This window comes from Homalodisca vitripennis, chromosome 1 (genome assembly GCF_021130785.1).
Source record: "Homalodisca vitripennis isolate AUS2020 chromosome 1, UT_GWSS_2.1, whole genome shotgun sequence".
Lineage (NCBI taxonomy): Eukaryota > Metazoa > Arthropoda > Insecta > Hemiptera > Cicadellidae > Homalodisca > Homalodisca vitripennis.
In genome coordinates this window covers 158,774,571-158,789,514 of record NC_060207.1, presented here as the reverse complement: position 1 = coordinate 158,789,514, position 14,944 = coordinate 158,774,571, and the positions used below count along the sequence as shown (strand labels likewise).

The following is a 14,944-nucleotide window of genomic DNA, read 5'->3' as shown; positions in this document are numbered from 1 at the left end:
CCCTCATCTTCCCTGCTACAACATTTGTCATTGCCGAGTTCAAGTAGCTAGTATGTGCTGAGCTGCAGTTACATAAACATGGCCGCCAAACTGACATGCAAGATGAAGGAAGTCAAGGACGCAAGTCTTTCGCTAGAGACAGCCTTGTTGAACAAATTGACAAAGTGCTGATACATAATAAGTGCCTTGGTCTGTGGATTTCTAGAAGTGGCCAAATATTCTCTTTACTCAATGGTTACAAAACACATAAGCTAAAAAAAGATTTGTACTTGCTAGGTGCCAAAAATGTTGACTGACACCCACAAAACTTGCCGAATGGCTTAAACTTTGATATTCCTGATATTCCTTGAATTTGACCTTCAGCCTTGTTTAAACTTTTGATGTGATTTATGCACAACCATCAATTACGATGTTTTCTCCTATGAATTTCTGCTGCACTATTCCTTTCTGCTTGCAGGAAATGAATAACATTTTTAACTTACATTTGGCTAGAGGATCAATAAAGGCAGCCATGTTTATGGAACTGCACCTCAGTTTAAACTGACTACTTGAACTCGGCAGTGACAAATGTAGTGGGGAAGATACGCGATTGACTACTGCTCACACCGTAGACATAGCCTTCATGGCATGAGATTAGAGATTGAAATAAAAAACAGCCCTTGTATTTACAGATACAAAATCAGTACAAATACCTTGTCTACTCAGTAACTGATCTTAAACATGTAAATCAAAATTTCTTTGGTATAAAAGTTAAAATAGCTTATTTTTATCTATTTACAATTATTATTCAATGTTGCAACTCACTTTTTATTAATTTAAAAACTAAAATTAAATTGTTATTTTTAGTATATTATTTAGGCTGTATATTCATGTTGTGTTTACATAACTTTCAATTTGTTTACAGTGTTTAGCAAGAGCTGGCACAACTTGGAGTAGATCTGCAGCTAATATATAGAATTCAATGACTGTCAGTATTCTGAAAATTTAAATCTCTCTCCGTACCTGTCAATTAGATCAAGATCTGCTGTAGTTGCCTTTATTGATTTCTCCACGGACTACTAGGCCAATCTAAAGTAAAATTCTACAAATAATCTGTAATTGCTCAGTAATCCATTTGATTATTCTCATAACATATTCACAGTACTTATTTTATTGGTTAGATTATGCCATCAGTCCAGCTAAAATTGGTATCTGGCTGAACTATAATGAGTTGTATAGTGAACCATGGGAGGGTTAAAGTATTAAAATGAGAAGAACTCCTTTATTGCATATTACTGTTTTGTAAAGTAGTACAAGTACTTGGGCAGTCTGCTGATTTCAGACATACTTTTACTTTTTAAATTAAATAAGAATTATAAATTTCGCAATAGATTCAACACAGGTATAAAAATGTGAATAACGTAACTGACGCCAAGATGTCACTATTCAAATTATGTTCTAAAATTAGAGAGTTCTTAAGTAAAAATTCACAGTAATTTGGAACAACTAAAAATATCCCAAATTGGGTCCTTTTTAAAAATTTTTCAAATATAAAGGCAGATCAAGCTGTACCACATTTTAAAGGTGCCTGATCATTTTGCTAAAAATATTTTAATTTATTTCACTTCTTGTATACAGGGTGGACCAAAATGTCAACTAATTGTGATGCACGGTTTAAGAATTCCTTTACTGTAACCTCATTAAAAAATTTTTAGCACATCCCAATTTTTATCCAGGGTACCAAAAAAGTACTCTTTCTAAAAATATGTTACAGTTATCACTTTTCTGCACATTTCCTATTTTTTCAAATGGTTCAAATTTAGGACATTTCAACATAAAAAATTCAAATAGCAAGGTATGACTTTGATTACACCTATCAATATGTATCTTAAAAACTAACATTTGTTGTATTTAAAGTTTCGCTTTATCGTGGATGATTGAGAAATACCACTTTTAAAATAAGGTACGGCTCAAACTGTAAACTGTTTACATTTGAAAATCTTAAAAATTTACCCATACTCCTCCCCCCTAAAGTACCATTTTGGAGTATTCTTGTGTGTTACAAATTATTTTCCAGAGTTCTTTGGAGTCGAAATTTAGGGGGTTTTGGTTAAAACAAAGAAGGTGATGGGTGGTCTTTCTAATTACAACTTTAAACTGTGATCAAACAGTATCATTTTTTGATACTAATCAAAGAATTAATACTCAATTTACACATGTTATAAAATCTCTAATTAATTATATTAATGTTTCATTATATGACATGAATTATTAGTTAGAAGCTTGGACAATGAAGGTGAACATCAAGTTTTACTTTATGGTTTCTTGCAAATTGAAATATCTGTTTATGTTATATTGTTTTTATCTGTAATCTATAAAAATAGTTTTTAAACCTAAAATTTGTTGAAACGTTTTAATGTATTACTCAAATTTACGTTCTCTATCTGTTGTATATTTTTATTTTTTAAATATTAATAAATAGTATTATAAGTTTGGTAAAGGTCAAAAATGTTCAATTAATATTTTTTATCTTGACAGATAAGATGTTTTTAGAATACTGTATAGAATGTTATATAACATTATATATTTTTTTAAACACTGCCACTGAGAGAAATTTGAGATCAATTACAAGAAGCTTTAGATTTCAAGTGAGACTCACTACATTGTGCTAACTCAAAGATCAGTATCAAAAGAACTAAGACCTATAATGACAACACTTCACATTGGACTCACCAGAGTGTCGCCTGTGCAGACCTGCTTGAGATTTTCTGGTTTGACCAGCAGCAAATTGCAGAGTCCATGGAGAGTGTCAAACAGTGTGTTTACCAGTGGCGACCGCAGCTCCTTTACACATTTGCGGTACTCGTTTACATCACAGATTGCACACATCGCTCCTTCAACAAGAGTTTGTTGTTTTTAATTGAAAGGTAGTTACTGATATAGGCTATAACTTCTAGTTGCATGTAAAATAAAACAATAACACATCCCATAAAATAAGTCTGCTTTTTTATAAGATTGATTTTTGTTGATAGTAAAATTATAATTTTCAATTTTAATATGTCACTATTTATGTAATATTCTATGTATAAAGGATTCAAAAGGACTGTATATTTTATGCTGATCGAAGCAACTTCTCAAGTACTCCCAGCCTCTCAGGCTTAACCCATCCACCTACTAATATTTTAGCACACAGTAGGGCCAAGGAATTCCATTATTTTTGCCCATTATTTAGGTGTGCAGATATTTAGCTGTAACTTTCTAGTAAATCATTGTTTTCAAAAAAGATTTTGTAGCAGTGTTTTTCTTGAGCTTACCTACCATTTAAAACTCACTGCATAAAAAAAAAAAAAAAAAAAAAAAACTATGAATGAAGGTATTACGAGATATTACTTATAATATACCGGTAATAACATAAATTTATTCATTCAAAAAATTTTATGTTGGCCACCACCAATATTTTATTCCCAAAATTAAGAAAACATGCAACGAAATTATTATTGTATAGCCTACCTAATTTGTCCTTAGAAGTCACACACCAAAAGAATTTTGTATATTTTATAGTACATTTACACACAATTATATCGTTTTTATATTATATACCATATTTACACATACACACACACACACACACACACATACATTATATAGAACTCTCACACCTTAGTACTCGTAGTTCACAACAGTGTGATATGCCTCTAAGCATACGTCCATGTGAAGCAGCACTGAACATTTTCAAACTGTTCCCGTGTCAAACGATCCCATTCCACCTCTGATTCATCACTACCGATACTGAATTCTTCATTACAATAATTAGAATCGTTCATAAAACGATCTATTTCACTGTCACGTAACCTATTACCAGCCATGTTTACGGACACTAACAACAGGTATCATATGGAGTAAATTCATCTGTTATTCTTTGCTTACGTCAGTTAACCCTCTCCCGGTCGAATTACCGCGACGCGCTTTTGGCGCTACTGGGCTGAATTAAATCGCCCGCTCTGCCGCTAGGGCACACTTATTCGCGTTTTTACTACGTTAAGAACTTTATTTTAATAAAACTATTATTTATTGTACATCGTTACAAAGATGATTAAATCCTCTATAATAACGTTGTATTTATTTAAAAAAATATCAACCTTATGAGGTAAATTAAAATCAAACAAAAAGTCAAAATTACATGAAAAATCTTGTTTTAATCGTTGTATAAATTGTTATATATAAAGGGTTATAAATATAAAAATTAAGATAACACTAAGACTTTGTCTAGTGTTATCTTTGTCTAGACCAGTCAGGCGGGACCCAAGTGGCGGTACCAGAGGCGCGAGGCAATGGTGGGACACGGTTCGCGGTGCCGTCGGCGCGAGGCAGCGCCGGATCACGTGGCGAGTCATCAGTGTCCCTATCTTCTTGGTTAGAATGGTGAATTTCCTCATCACTAAATACATCGCTATTCATGGAACTTTCATCGTCACTGAAACCATCACCTTCATCATCCACTTCATTGTCAAAAATGCGATCAATTTCGCTATCACGCAAACATCTTGAACCTGCCATTTATGAAGTACAGAACCAAGTGTAAAGACTGCGAAAACAATTAACGAAATGATTTCAGTAAATAAGTGGTTATAAAAAGTCCCAAATAGTTCATCAAATTATGCAAAATAGCAGCACAAGTCAGAAAGAATTGTACTACTAAACAACAAGATCACCGTCAATGAAGAAATGAATGAATCGTTTCAAATTATTAATCCTAGATAGCGTCCCTAGTCATAGAACTATGAATAAACAAGGCAACAATGATACTGCCAATAGATATTTCCAGTATTAGTTCCCCAAACAATCGTAAGACAGCAGCACAAAGCAGACGGCGTTGATAAAGCAGTTGGAGGCGATTGGAGGCGTTTCGAGGCGTTTGCCCGGGAGAGGGTTAAGCCAACTAATGAAAAAAAATACTGTTCTAAACAAACAAGTAACCATAGAAACTAAACATAGTTTGATTAGTGCAGCTATCTGAGTTTAAAATGAACTATTACAGCCGCGGAAGCGCTCCGTCGAAGTATGGCAGGGCCTGCGCCGGAAGCAGCGGATTGGCTTCGTCGAAGTAGGTGAATGGGTTAAATGACTATTCTACACACTTGTATAATACTATAAGAATGGTATTGTACTTTAGTCCGTCACAATGTCTAGTATTATACTACAATATGGTATGAGTAAGCCACACCACATGTCATGTAATAGGTTTCACTGAGGTTGCTTGCAAAATTTCAAATCTATTCAGCTCATTTCATTCTCATGATGTCCTGCAGAAAGATAGACAGACAGAAAAGACATTTTTACATACCCCCAGCAGACAACAAACAGCAAAATGTGTTGTGCTACTGAGTGATAGACTTTAATGATGCTAGCCAGCACGGTGATTGGACAAGCACCAGCATGGTGATTGGACAAGCACCATCATAGAACTCTTTCTTGTCTACATACAAGGTGTGTTCAGAATGTAAGTAACGTTTCATTCTACTGTCACCGTAGCACTGCAATCAGTGTTCTGCGCATGCGCACTAGTCGTCCTTGTTCACTGGCTATCGACTTGTCATTTTACTTCTACATTGTGTTTTCAGCTTTCTCTGAAGGTTTAAAACAATTAGTGATCCTGCCGATTGTGAGATTCGTTCTGTAATAAGATTTTTTTTAAGGTACTACTTACTTTCTGAACATGCCTCGTAAGAATTGTTTCATGCAAAAAAAGTCTACAAATTAAATTATTCTCAATATCTTGCTGGTGTTCAAATAACACAAATTCTGATGGGCAACAAAAGTGCTACAGTGCAAGAGTGTGATAAAATCAAATCTTGTCACACACTTTGAACATTGACTTGCCAATCTTTTATTTTTTCATTTTACTCTATGAATAATAATGTCACATATTAACTCCTGAGAACACACAGTTCAAAAACTTTGCCCATTGCTGTTGTTTACCATGTTAAGTCTTTGTTGTAATCAGATTGACCTCCTTTTTCACCGTGATAGGTAGCCCAGGTAAGTCACTGCATATTCTCCGCAGATTGAAACACCACTGCACATTGACTCCTTGTTTTTGTATTTCTCTTTTGACAACAAACACTGCACTTTTCACGGTCAATGTTTTCGTCTCTTATTACAGGATTTTATTCTCATTTGATTTCCAGTTCCATTCTTATGAGGGTATTTAGTTTTGGATTCATCATAGGATTGGCCAAACCTGTCACTAGATGATTTCGAACAGATCTTTCAAAAAAGCCTGTCTTGATGCAACTACTCCATTGTTGGTTTGTTAGATGATCTGAATACTTAATACTACTATGTCCATCAAGGAAAAAATGTGGTTAGTAGCCATCTATTACACACTCGTACTGCTTTCGTTTCTGGTTAACAACATCTACTCCTCCTTTGGTTTTGTTGTAATAGGTAATTATTTCAAGCTTGTTATTGTCTCCTGAAGCAAGGTCAGTAGTCTCTGAATAATGCATTGCTGATGCTAAGATAACATTTCTGTTTCTTTGTGGAACATAATTTACAAGCGTACACTTCTCAGCAAAAAAAAAATTGTAGTTTCTACAAGCACTGGAGGGATCTCTACCCTGTTATTCCTTACTGTTCCTACTATTGTAGTTCAGTGGTTATGCAACAGACCTATGGTAAGTGTAACTGTTGTTAATAAATTATCACATGTAATATTTCTACCTGTGTTATCTATGGGTCCTATTAGTAATTTTACTACTGATGAGGGTCTATTGGAGGAGAAAAAATACTTTTCTTCCTAAGGTCAGAGAAATTCACTTTTGGTGATTTCAAAACGTGGTGTTACATCCCAAAAATACCATTATTTCTTCTGAGTTTGTGTTCAAATAATCTCTTTCTCTGGTATAATTCTGCATGACTCTTTCTATAAATATATTTGTGTTTTCAACAATATGATCTATCATTTCATACGTAAAATAAATTTTCCAAGAGTCAAAAGCGGACACTGCATTTCTTGTTTTACCCTTCAAACCTGCAGCTTCCGTCATTACATTTTATCGCCCTCTTCTAATCACACGATTCTAATCGAATCCCATGGTGTAAGGCAACCCGTGCCTAAGGAATGCATGGCACAGGGATCATGAACGGGGCTCTCGGGAGGTGGGAGCCCTCCCAAGCGTAAATAGCCTTACCTGGTCACACAGGGCTCTGACTGGGCAGACTTTTTATTTCCTCAGTACTCGTTGGACCTTTTATGGATCCTGAAATCAAGAACCAAACAGAGCTTGATCTGGAAAGGTTACAGCAGGCAGTTGCAGTTTGGTTTTGGGTGTCTGCCTGTTCATCTCGCTGAACTACCCACCAACGAAGATTCAGCAGTTGGTGGTGTTGATGTAGAGGTCAAGCAGACCAGTTGAGGATGAGAGGTGTTGCAACTGATCATGGGATCAAGGTCTTTCAGGTCAATCTGCAGCACAGTAAAGCTGCTTAAGCTGTGTTCTGAAGACGCTTTTTAGCGGAAGAATTTCATGTGGCTCTGATAAAGGAACCATGGATTTGTAAGGGTAGATCATGTTAGGAGGAACGGTTTGGAGTTGGTGATTGGCTGTGATGCTAATTCACACAATGAGGTGTGGAGCAGCACTAACACAAACAGCAGAGGCAAGTCGTTTCCAGAGTATATAATGTTCCGCAGTCTGGTGATTGCAAATGTGGGTAATGTTCCTATGTTTCGCACGCGGATGCGTAGGGAGGTGATAGATGTGACCATGATGATGGGAGGTATGGTTAATCGGACACAAAGCTGGCATGTGTGTGACAAGCCCTCCCTCTCTGATCATGCTAACATCTCCTTTAAAATCGGAGACCTGGAACTTGAAAAAGTTCAGTATAGGAATCCGAGAAACACAGAATGGGTGTCATACAAGGAGAACCTATGGGTTAAATTAGAATTTAAAGGTAATAACCGGAAACTTTTCTAATGCAGTCATTTTCACTAAATTCTTCATAAAATTCTTTTTCATTGCTATCCATATATGTTCTTACACCGCAAAATGGCCGTCTTCTTCATTGTCACTTTCATCTAGCCAATGGTTGATGAGAATCTCTTGCTCATGGATAGTTGCCATATTCATAAATCTACTAATATCACTCCAGAAGAACTAAAAAACTTATATAATATCACCACATAGCACTTAGCATCTAAAAAACACACATCCACCATCAAACAGTTTACTCGTTCAGTGACTACTATGAGCCATTCATTCCAAGATTACAGTCCGAAAAACAAGATCTCTATCAAGGAAAATCTATTACAAACACATTAGAGATGTAGCCTCGAACATTTTTTTTACCTCAACCTACAAGTACCTGATGATGAATTAATTTAATTCTAAATGTACATTGTTCGAAAATAAAATCTATCAAAAGTGTTAAAAGGTGTATTATTGTTTATTATATTACAAACAATTATTTTCAATGTTGTATGAACATATGTTGTATTAAGTGGTTTCCACTCTTTTCCTAACACTGAAAGTAGATTACAAGCACTGAAAGCAGAACCCAAAATAGTCTTCTCAAGCGTCCTTATGTATATATTTCATTCATTGGGGCAGTATTATGTATGGCATCATAAATACCTAGAACTGGAAGTATATTTCAAAGGCTATACGTAGACACAGACTTTCAAAATGAAGTTGGTTTTCAAGACTACATTCTTATATATTTTCTTGATCGGGGCAACAAGGCAAACTAAATTGTGGCACCACAAAAACATTCAACCAGAAGTGAATTATTCTGCCGGAATAGACATTTTTCACTGTAGGAGGCTTCTTAATGTTATGTATGTATATATATATTTTTTCCTCATTATATTATTTATAACAATGAGGCAATCTGAACTATGGCACTGGAAAGAACTAATCTGGAAGTAGATTAAAAGGGCGAGAAATAGATGCTTTTCATACAAACGTTTCGAAAATCTAAAACTTGTAATATACAAGTATTTTTACATCTAAACAAGCAGCTACCCATGGCTTCCTACTGTAAAACAGGGACATTGTGGGCATATTCTTTTTAAATGTCATTCTAAACATTCTTGCGATAAGAGAGAGTCACTGAAAGATATCCAATCTCTGATACATTATAGATTTAAGTTTAAAGAGCAGTGTTTTGATGCCATGAAGCTGTAGAGTGAAACAGTGTTTATAAGTACCTGTGAAACAACTCAAATTTATATCCAATATTCCATGATTATTGATTGAACCGGTACAACATTTCAATAACAAATGAACTATTCTAGGGCATTGTAGGGGTATCTTAAAATTGAAGTTTGTAGTTTTTAAGCTAACGTACTCACGTACTTATGAAATGGTACGACTCAATGAAGTTTTGAAACGGAAGTAAGCATATTTTGGGTATATATTATTACAGTGTCCATAGTTATCATAATGGTTATTTTAGGCTATGAACATGTGAACTTCTGATTTACATGAATTATAATTCCGACACCATGGTTGAGTTCGTATTGTTGACCTGATCAAGAATAAAAGCTTTGTAGTTTGAAGGCTATAAAAGGATACCAATCTAAAATTGGAATTAAATAAATTTAAAATATGATCATTTTGTCAATTACATTTAACCCATTGCGGATCGTATTGTTTTGGCGCGCGGGGCACCAGCGGGCGCGAATTAATTCACGGTCAGTGGCCGCACGAACAGCAATGGTGCGCCACATCGTATCGCTCACTATTGTATACTAGAAAATTCAGCTGTGAAGGTATTCGTTCAGATGGAACATGGGCCTGCTGGGGTATCCGTGATGTAGGAACGATAACACGCGAGCAAGGTTACGGCGTGGCAGGGATGATGTCTGAATCATAGTCTAAATAAAGCGGCTCGGGCGAATCGATTGCAACATCCGGGCCATTGTCTAGACTAAACCCACCAACATGTACGTCTGCGTCGTTTAGTTGTGTCACTAACCTCAAAAGTATTATAATAACAACTGAGGAAAACACCCAATCAGAAGCGCTAAAAAGCAGAGAGTAAACTCATATCAATGATTTTTCAACTTCAACATACAACTGCGATCTGTAGGATATTTATAAAACTTTTGAAAACTCTAAACGTAGACCGTTGTTAAACACTCTTAGTAGACAAGTGAAGACGATCGCCCGATCTATCAGACATTAACAGAACTATTTGGAGGGAAATTTAAAAGCAGACCGCTTTTGCGACCTGAGCTCGTCACCGTTAGGCCCGGCCGCTGCGTGACGAGCCCAGCTCGTCAGTGATCCGCAATGGGTTAACAGGTTCTTTCAGTAAATTGATAACATGTGATTGCACCAAAGCATTTCTTACGGAAATTTTCACAACTTTAGAGGTCAGTGGGGTGGAGCCCTGCATACAGTATATATATATATCTCGTTATTTACCTGCGGAATTATAGGTGAACTGCAGCAGATGGTCGTAGATAACACGATGGAAGCGACAGCCAAGTTCACACATAACATACTCCACGTTCTTGCCGTCGAGACTGTCTCGGATGTGAGCCACTATGGAGCTCATGTACTGCACCACCACACTACATGCCTAGACATAATTATATAGGTTGTAGATAACGCAATGACAACAACAGAACCAGGTTACACATTGTGTACTCCGCGTTCTTGCCGTCAAGACTGTCTCAGATGTGAGCCACTATTGAGCTCATGTACTGCACCACCACACTACATGCCTAGACATAATTATATAGGTTCTAGATGACGCAATGACAACAGAACCAGGTTACACATTGTGTACTCCACGTTCTTGCCGTCGAGACTATCTCAGATGTGAGCCACTATGGAGCTCATGTACTGCACCACCACACTACATGCCTAGACATAATTATATAGGTTGTAGATGATGCAATGACAACAACAGAACCAGGTTACACATTGTGTACTCCACGTTCTTGCCGTCGAGACTATCTCAGATGTGAGCCACTATGGAGCTCATGTACTGCACCACCACACTACATGCCTAGACATAATTATATAGGTTGTAGATAACGCAATGACAACAACAGAACCAGGTTACACATTGTGTACTCCACGTTCTTGCCGTCGAGACTATCTCAGATGTGAGCCACTATGGAGCTCATGTACTGCACCACCACACTACATGCCTAGACATAATTATATAGGTTGTAGATAACGCAATGACAACAACAGAATCAGGTTACACCTTGTGTACTCCATTTTCGTGTTGCCCAGATGATTTGAATATAAGTCACAACATCGAAGTACTGCACTCCTACATTTCATGTCTTCTAAGACACGTCTTGCTTTGAATTAAGTAAATTTCAAATCTCAATAAAATCAGCTGAAATAAAAATGTACCTATATATTTTTATCGTTTTACAATGGTGGTTTTACTCTTTAAAGCAGGGACAACAAGCATGAGGAGTCAAGGATCTAGGATGGTGTAGACATTTTCTGGTGGTAAGAGGGGGCTGTAACTATTATATTCTTATTTCTTTAAATATATTGTACTAATACATCTTTTTTATATCTTCTTATCTAATTTAAGGTCTAAAAATGAATTCATTCTCGAGATATCCCACGAAAAATAGGCACATAGGTAGATAGACAGACAGAAAAGCAATGTTGCAAAAATCCTTAGTGGTATTTGAGCAAAAATGTATGATTTCTAGTTTATAGCCCTATTAATTCACAGGATATCACCTTAAGTTATAAGCTTTGCTAACAATCCACCTAATTGCATAAAGGGAAATGCACCATCATCAAACTCTATCTTGTCTATATACAAACAAGGTAGAAGTACACCACACCATGTGTCGCATAATACGCTTCACTGAGGTTGCAGTCACAATTTCAAGTCTATACCTCATTTTATTCTTTGATATGCCTTGCAAACAGACAGACAGACAATAATACAGAAAATAAATTTTTTATCCCCCCATCAGAAAAAAGAAAATCTGTGTCAGTGATAGGCTTATATGACGCTCAGTTAAATTCCACAATTGGACATGCGCTATGTAGAATTCATCCTTGTTTATGTAGAAATGAAGTTTCATGCAAAATTTAAGTTTACAAATGAAATCTTTTGAGATATATTGCCACAATAAATGATACATTAACATTTTTTCATTAAGTTGTATTTCATAGCAATGATTGTAAATAAAAGACTGCAAAACCAAATCACCAAAAGATGATGTTGTATGTGTAGGGGTAGTTAGACTACATGTGTTAATATGTCACATGTTAAAATCTCAGATGATTGCACTCAGTTTGTTTACAAATTTATTTATTCTGCTATTTTCTCGCCAAACTCCAAGGAGTGCACCATCATTGATTGAACTCCGTGTTGCCTATATAGAAATATGGTTTCATGCAACACTTCAAATCGGTAAGTCAGTTTGTTTTTGAGATATTGTGGACAAAAAGAAAAATATACAGACATCAGGGATGCAGAATGTGTTTGATAACCTGAAGTTCTCCCAGAGCACTGGTTTTGAACAGTAACTTTCTCCGATACAACAGTATAAAATATATCCTCAATGTCAACTGTAGTTAGATATGCTTATTAATTAAATTTTTCAAGTTGAAAAGTATTTAATAAAATTTCCCTATTTATTGATATCTTGAAAAATAAAACATTAAGGTAACTCAGTGTTACCTAAATTCCTAGAACAACTACAAATACTAAAACTAAAATATTATTATAATACTAATACTACAATTAGTTAAGGGAAATATGCTTTTTCTATAATAAGTAAAATAATTTAAATAATAAAATACAACTGATGAGTAAACTGCATTGATATTTTTAAAAATTATAAAAAAATCTATTTTTATTTTATTTACGAAACTTTTATTTGCATTATGCATATTCTATATTTTAGTTTTAGGTTGATAAAAACAATTTTTTATCACAATAAATATTTGTGATATACTAATTATTTTGAGACATTTAATGTTATAATTTTATTTTTGACTAACAAGACAAACATTTAAAACTAATCTTACGTATTATACTTTACACAAAGAAAAAAGAAATATGAAATAGTATTTCCCATAATTTCTCTCCCCATCCCCAGTTTTATTTTTAGTAGCATCCCTATCAGTATCTATTGTTCAGGAGCTAGAAGGTATTACAGTCCTCATTTTTAGGCTGTAATTGATTCTGCAAGGTAAGAACTAGACTTAAGTTATAGAGATAAAATGCATCCATCAAAGGAGAGATATTAATTATGTTTAAACATATGGATGGTAAAAAGATTTTCTATACGATGTATAACAAAATTATTCCATGTTCACTAAATTTTAAAAATGTATTTGAAAGTTGAAATAAAATTGAAAAACTACTTTTCGCATAACTCAATTTCATTATACATGAGTACTCATACATCTTTTTTAAATACCCCATTACAAAATGATACAACTTTTGCTACCTACACAAAGCCTAGTGTTAATGTTTTAAATTATTTTACAACAACAAAATTTAAATGATAGCAAAATGAAAGAATGGTCTGTGGTCTCATGTACCTGGGTTGATTGTAGGTTCGTTTTAAATGTACAGTGATGCCAGTAGATTGTCATCACTACTGACTGACTCACACACACAGAAAGTAAGCAGCTGAGGGGATGTTTATGGCGCGTTGTGTCATCTGTAAGTTGCCTGTTTCTTGCTAATATGGCGCACAATACACTAGATTAGTTTATGTAATTTTGTCTAATTTACCTGTATGTTTCGCGTTTTTTTCAATTTTATTTTTGTATTTAAAGTGACAATTTTTGTATCATCTGAGTTTCTTTCTTTCAAATTTCCCCAGATTTTCCTGAGTTGACTAAGATTCTGCACATGTGACAGACAGAAGTGGAACATTTCTAGCTGAACAGGTAATAGACATTGCTAGTGCTCAGCAAATGATCATGCATATGTTTACTAGTAGTGTTATAATGTGCAAGTTTTAAGAAAACTGTTAGTTCTGGTGAAATAAAACTAATTGTGAACAAGGTTGAAGTACACCAAGCATGAGTCATGTAATATGACTCATAAAAGTTTCGTACAATATTTCACTGATGTTCCACCAAATTTCATGAAACATGCACCATCATCCAAACTCTATTCTGTTGATGTAGAAATTAAGTTTCAATCCATTTAAAGTATAGTACTCAATTTGTTCTTGAGATATTCAGCTGACAGATTTCACTAACACTATGAAAACATATCATATGGAGAGACATCTATGAACATTGAGAACTCAATGTTGCCTATATAAAAATGAAGCTTCATGCAAAATTTAAATTCTATAGCCTACTTCAATTCATTCTCAAGATATCGTGTGGATAGACAGACAAAAAAGAAACGTTGACAGCTCTATGAGTGATATACCATACTTTCAGAGCTGGCTAAACACTTACAGGAGATGCTAATGTGTCCACATCTGTTTCTGGTCGAAAATCTGTTTTCTTCTGTTCAGCCTGCAAAAATATCTTTACCCAGCCAACGACTGCATTTATGGATCTGTAACAGACAAATGATCCAATATTTCAGGTTGGCTATGAAATAATAATAAATTCAATGAATACAAATTCAGAATAAATACTGAGAATTTCATAATAAAGGAACTATATGTAATTTCCAAAATAAAAACATGTACTTCTGAGGTATTTGAGGCCATATATATTTATTTATTTATACATAAGTGATACTCAAATCTAGAATTTATGAACCTTAAGTACGATTCAAAATCAAAAAAGTTGATTCCCAATATTTGGTTTTTACTCTTCATAACTTCTTTAAGCTGGTTTATTTTAAATGAAATTGTCACCAAACCAATTTCTGCTATTTTTAAACCATTGAAGACTGCAAGATAAGACATAAATTAACACTAGAATACCACTCTATTTTGAAGGGAGGTGCAGAGGGTCAGAGAAATTACTACATTTTGCAA

At 34.8% G+C, this 14,944-nt stretch overlaps 1 protein-coding gene across 2 annotated transcripts in view; it reads right to left on the bottom strand.

Moving 5' to 3' along the window:
• The window catches only part of LOC124375039 (exocyst complex component 5), a 74,663-nt gene that overhangs the window by 346 nt on the left and 59,373 nt on the right, over positions 1–14,944 (bottom strand). Inside the window, exons 14-16 of one of the 2 annotated variants that reach the window (XM_046833167.1) lie at positions 14,412–14,514; positions 10,416–10,572; positions 2,713–2,873 (exon numbers count right to left, since the gene is read on the bottom strand). In XM_046833167.1, coding sequence (XP_046689123.1) covers positions 2,713–2,873; positions 10,416–10,572; positions 14,412–14,514 — 421 coding nt within the window. Of the gene's footprint in view, positions 1–2,712; positions 2,874–10,415; positions 10,573–11,043; positions 11,150–14,411; positions 14,515–14,944 lie in introns of those variants that run through there. The other variant, XM_046833172.1, reaches the window with a different exon arrangement.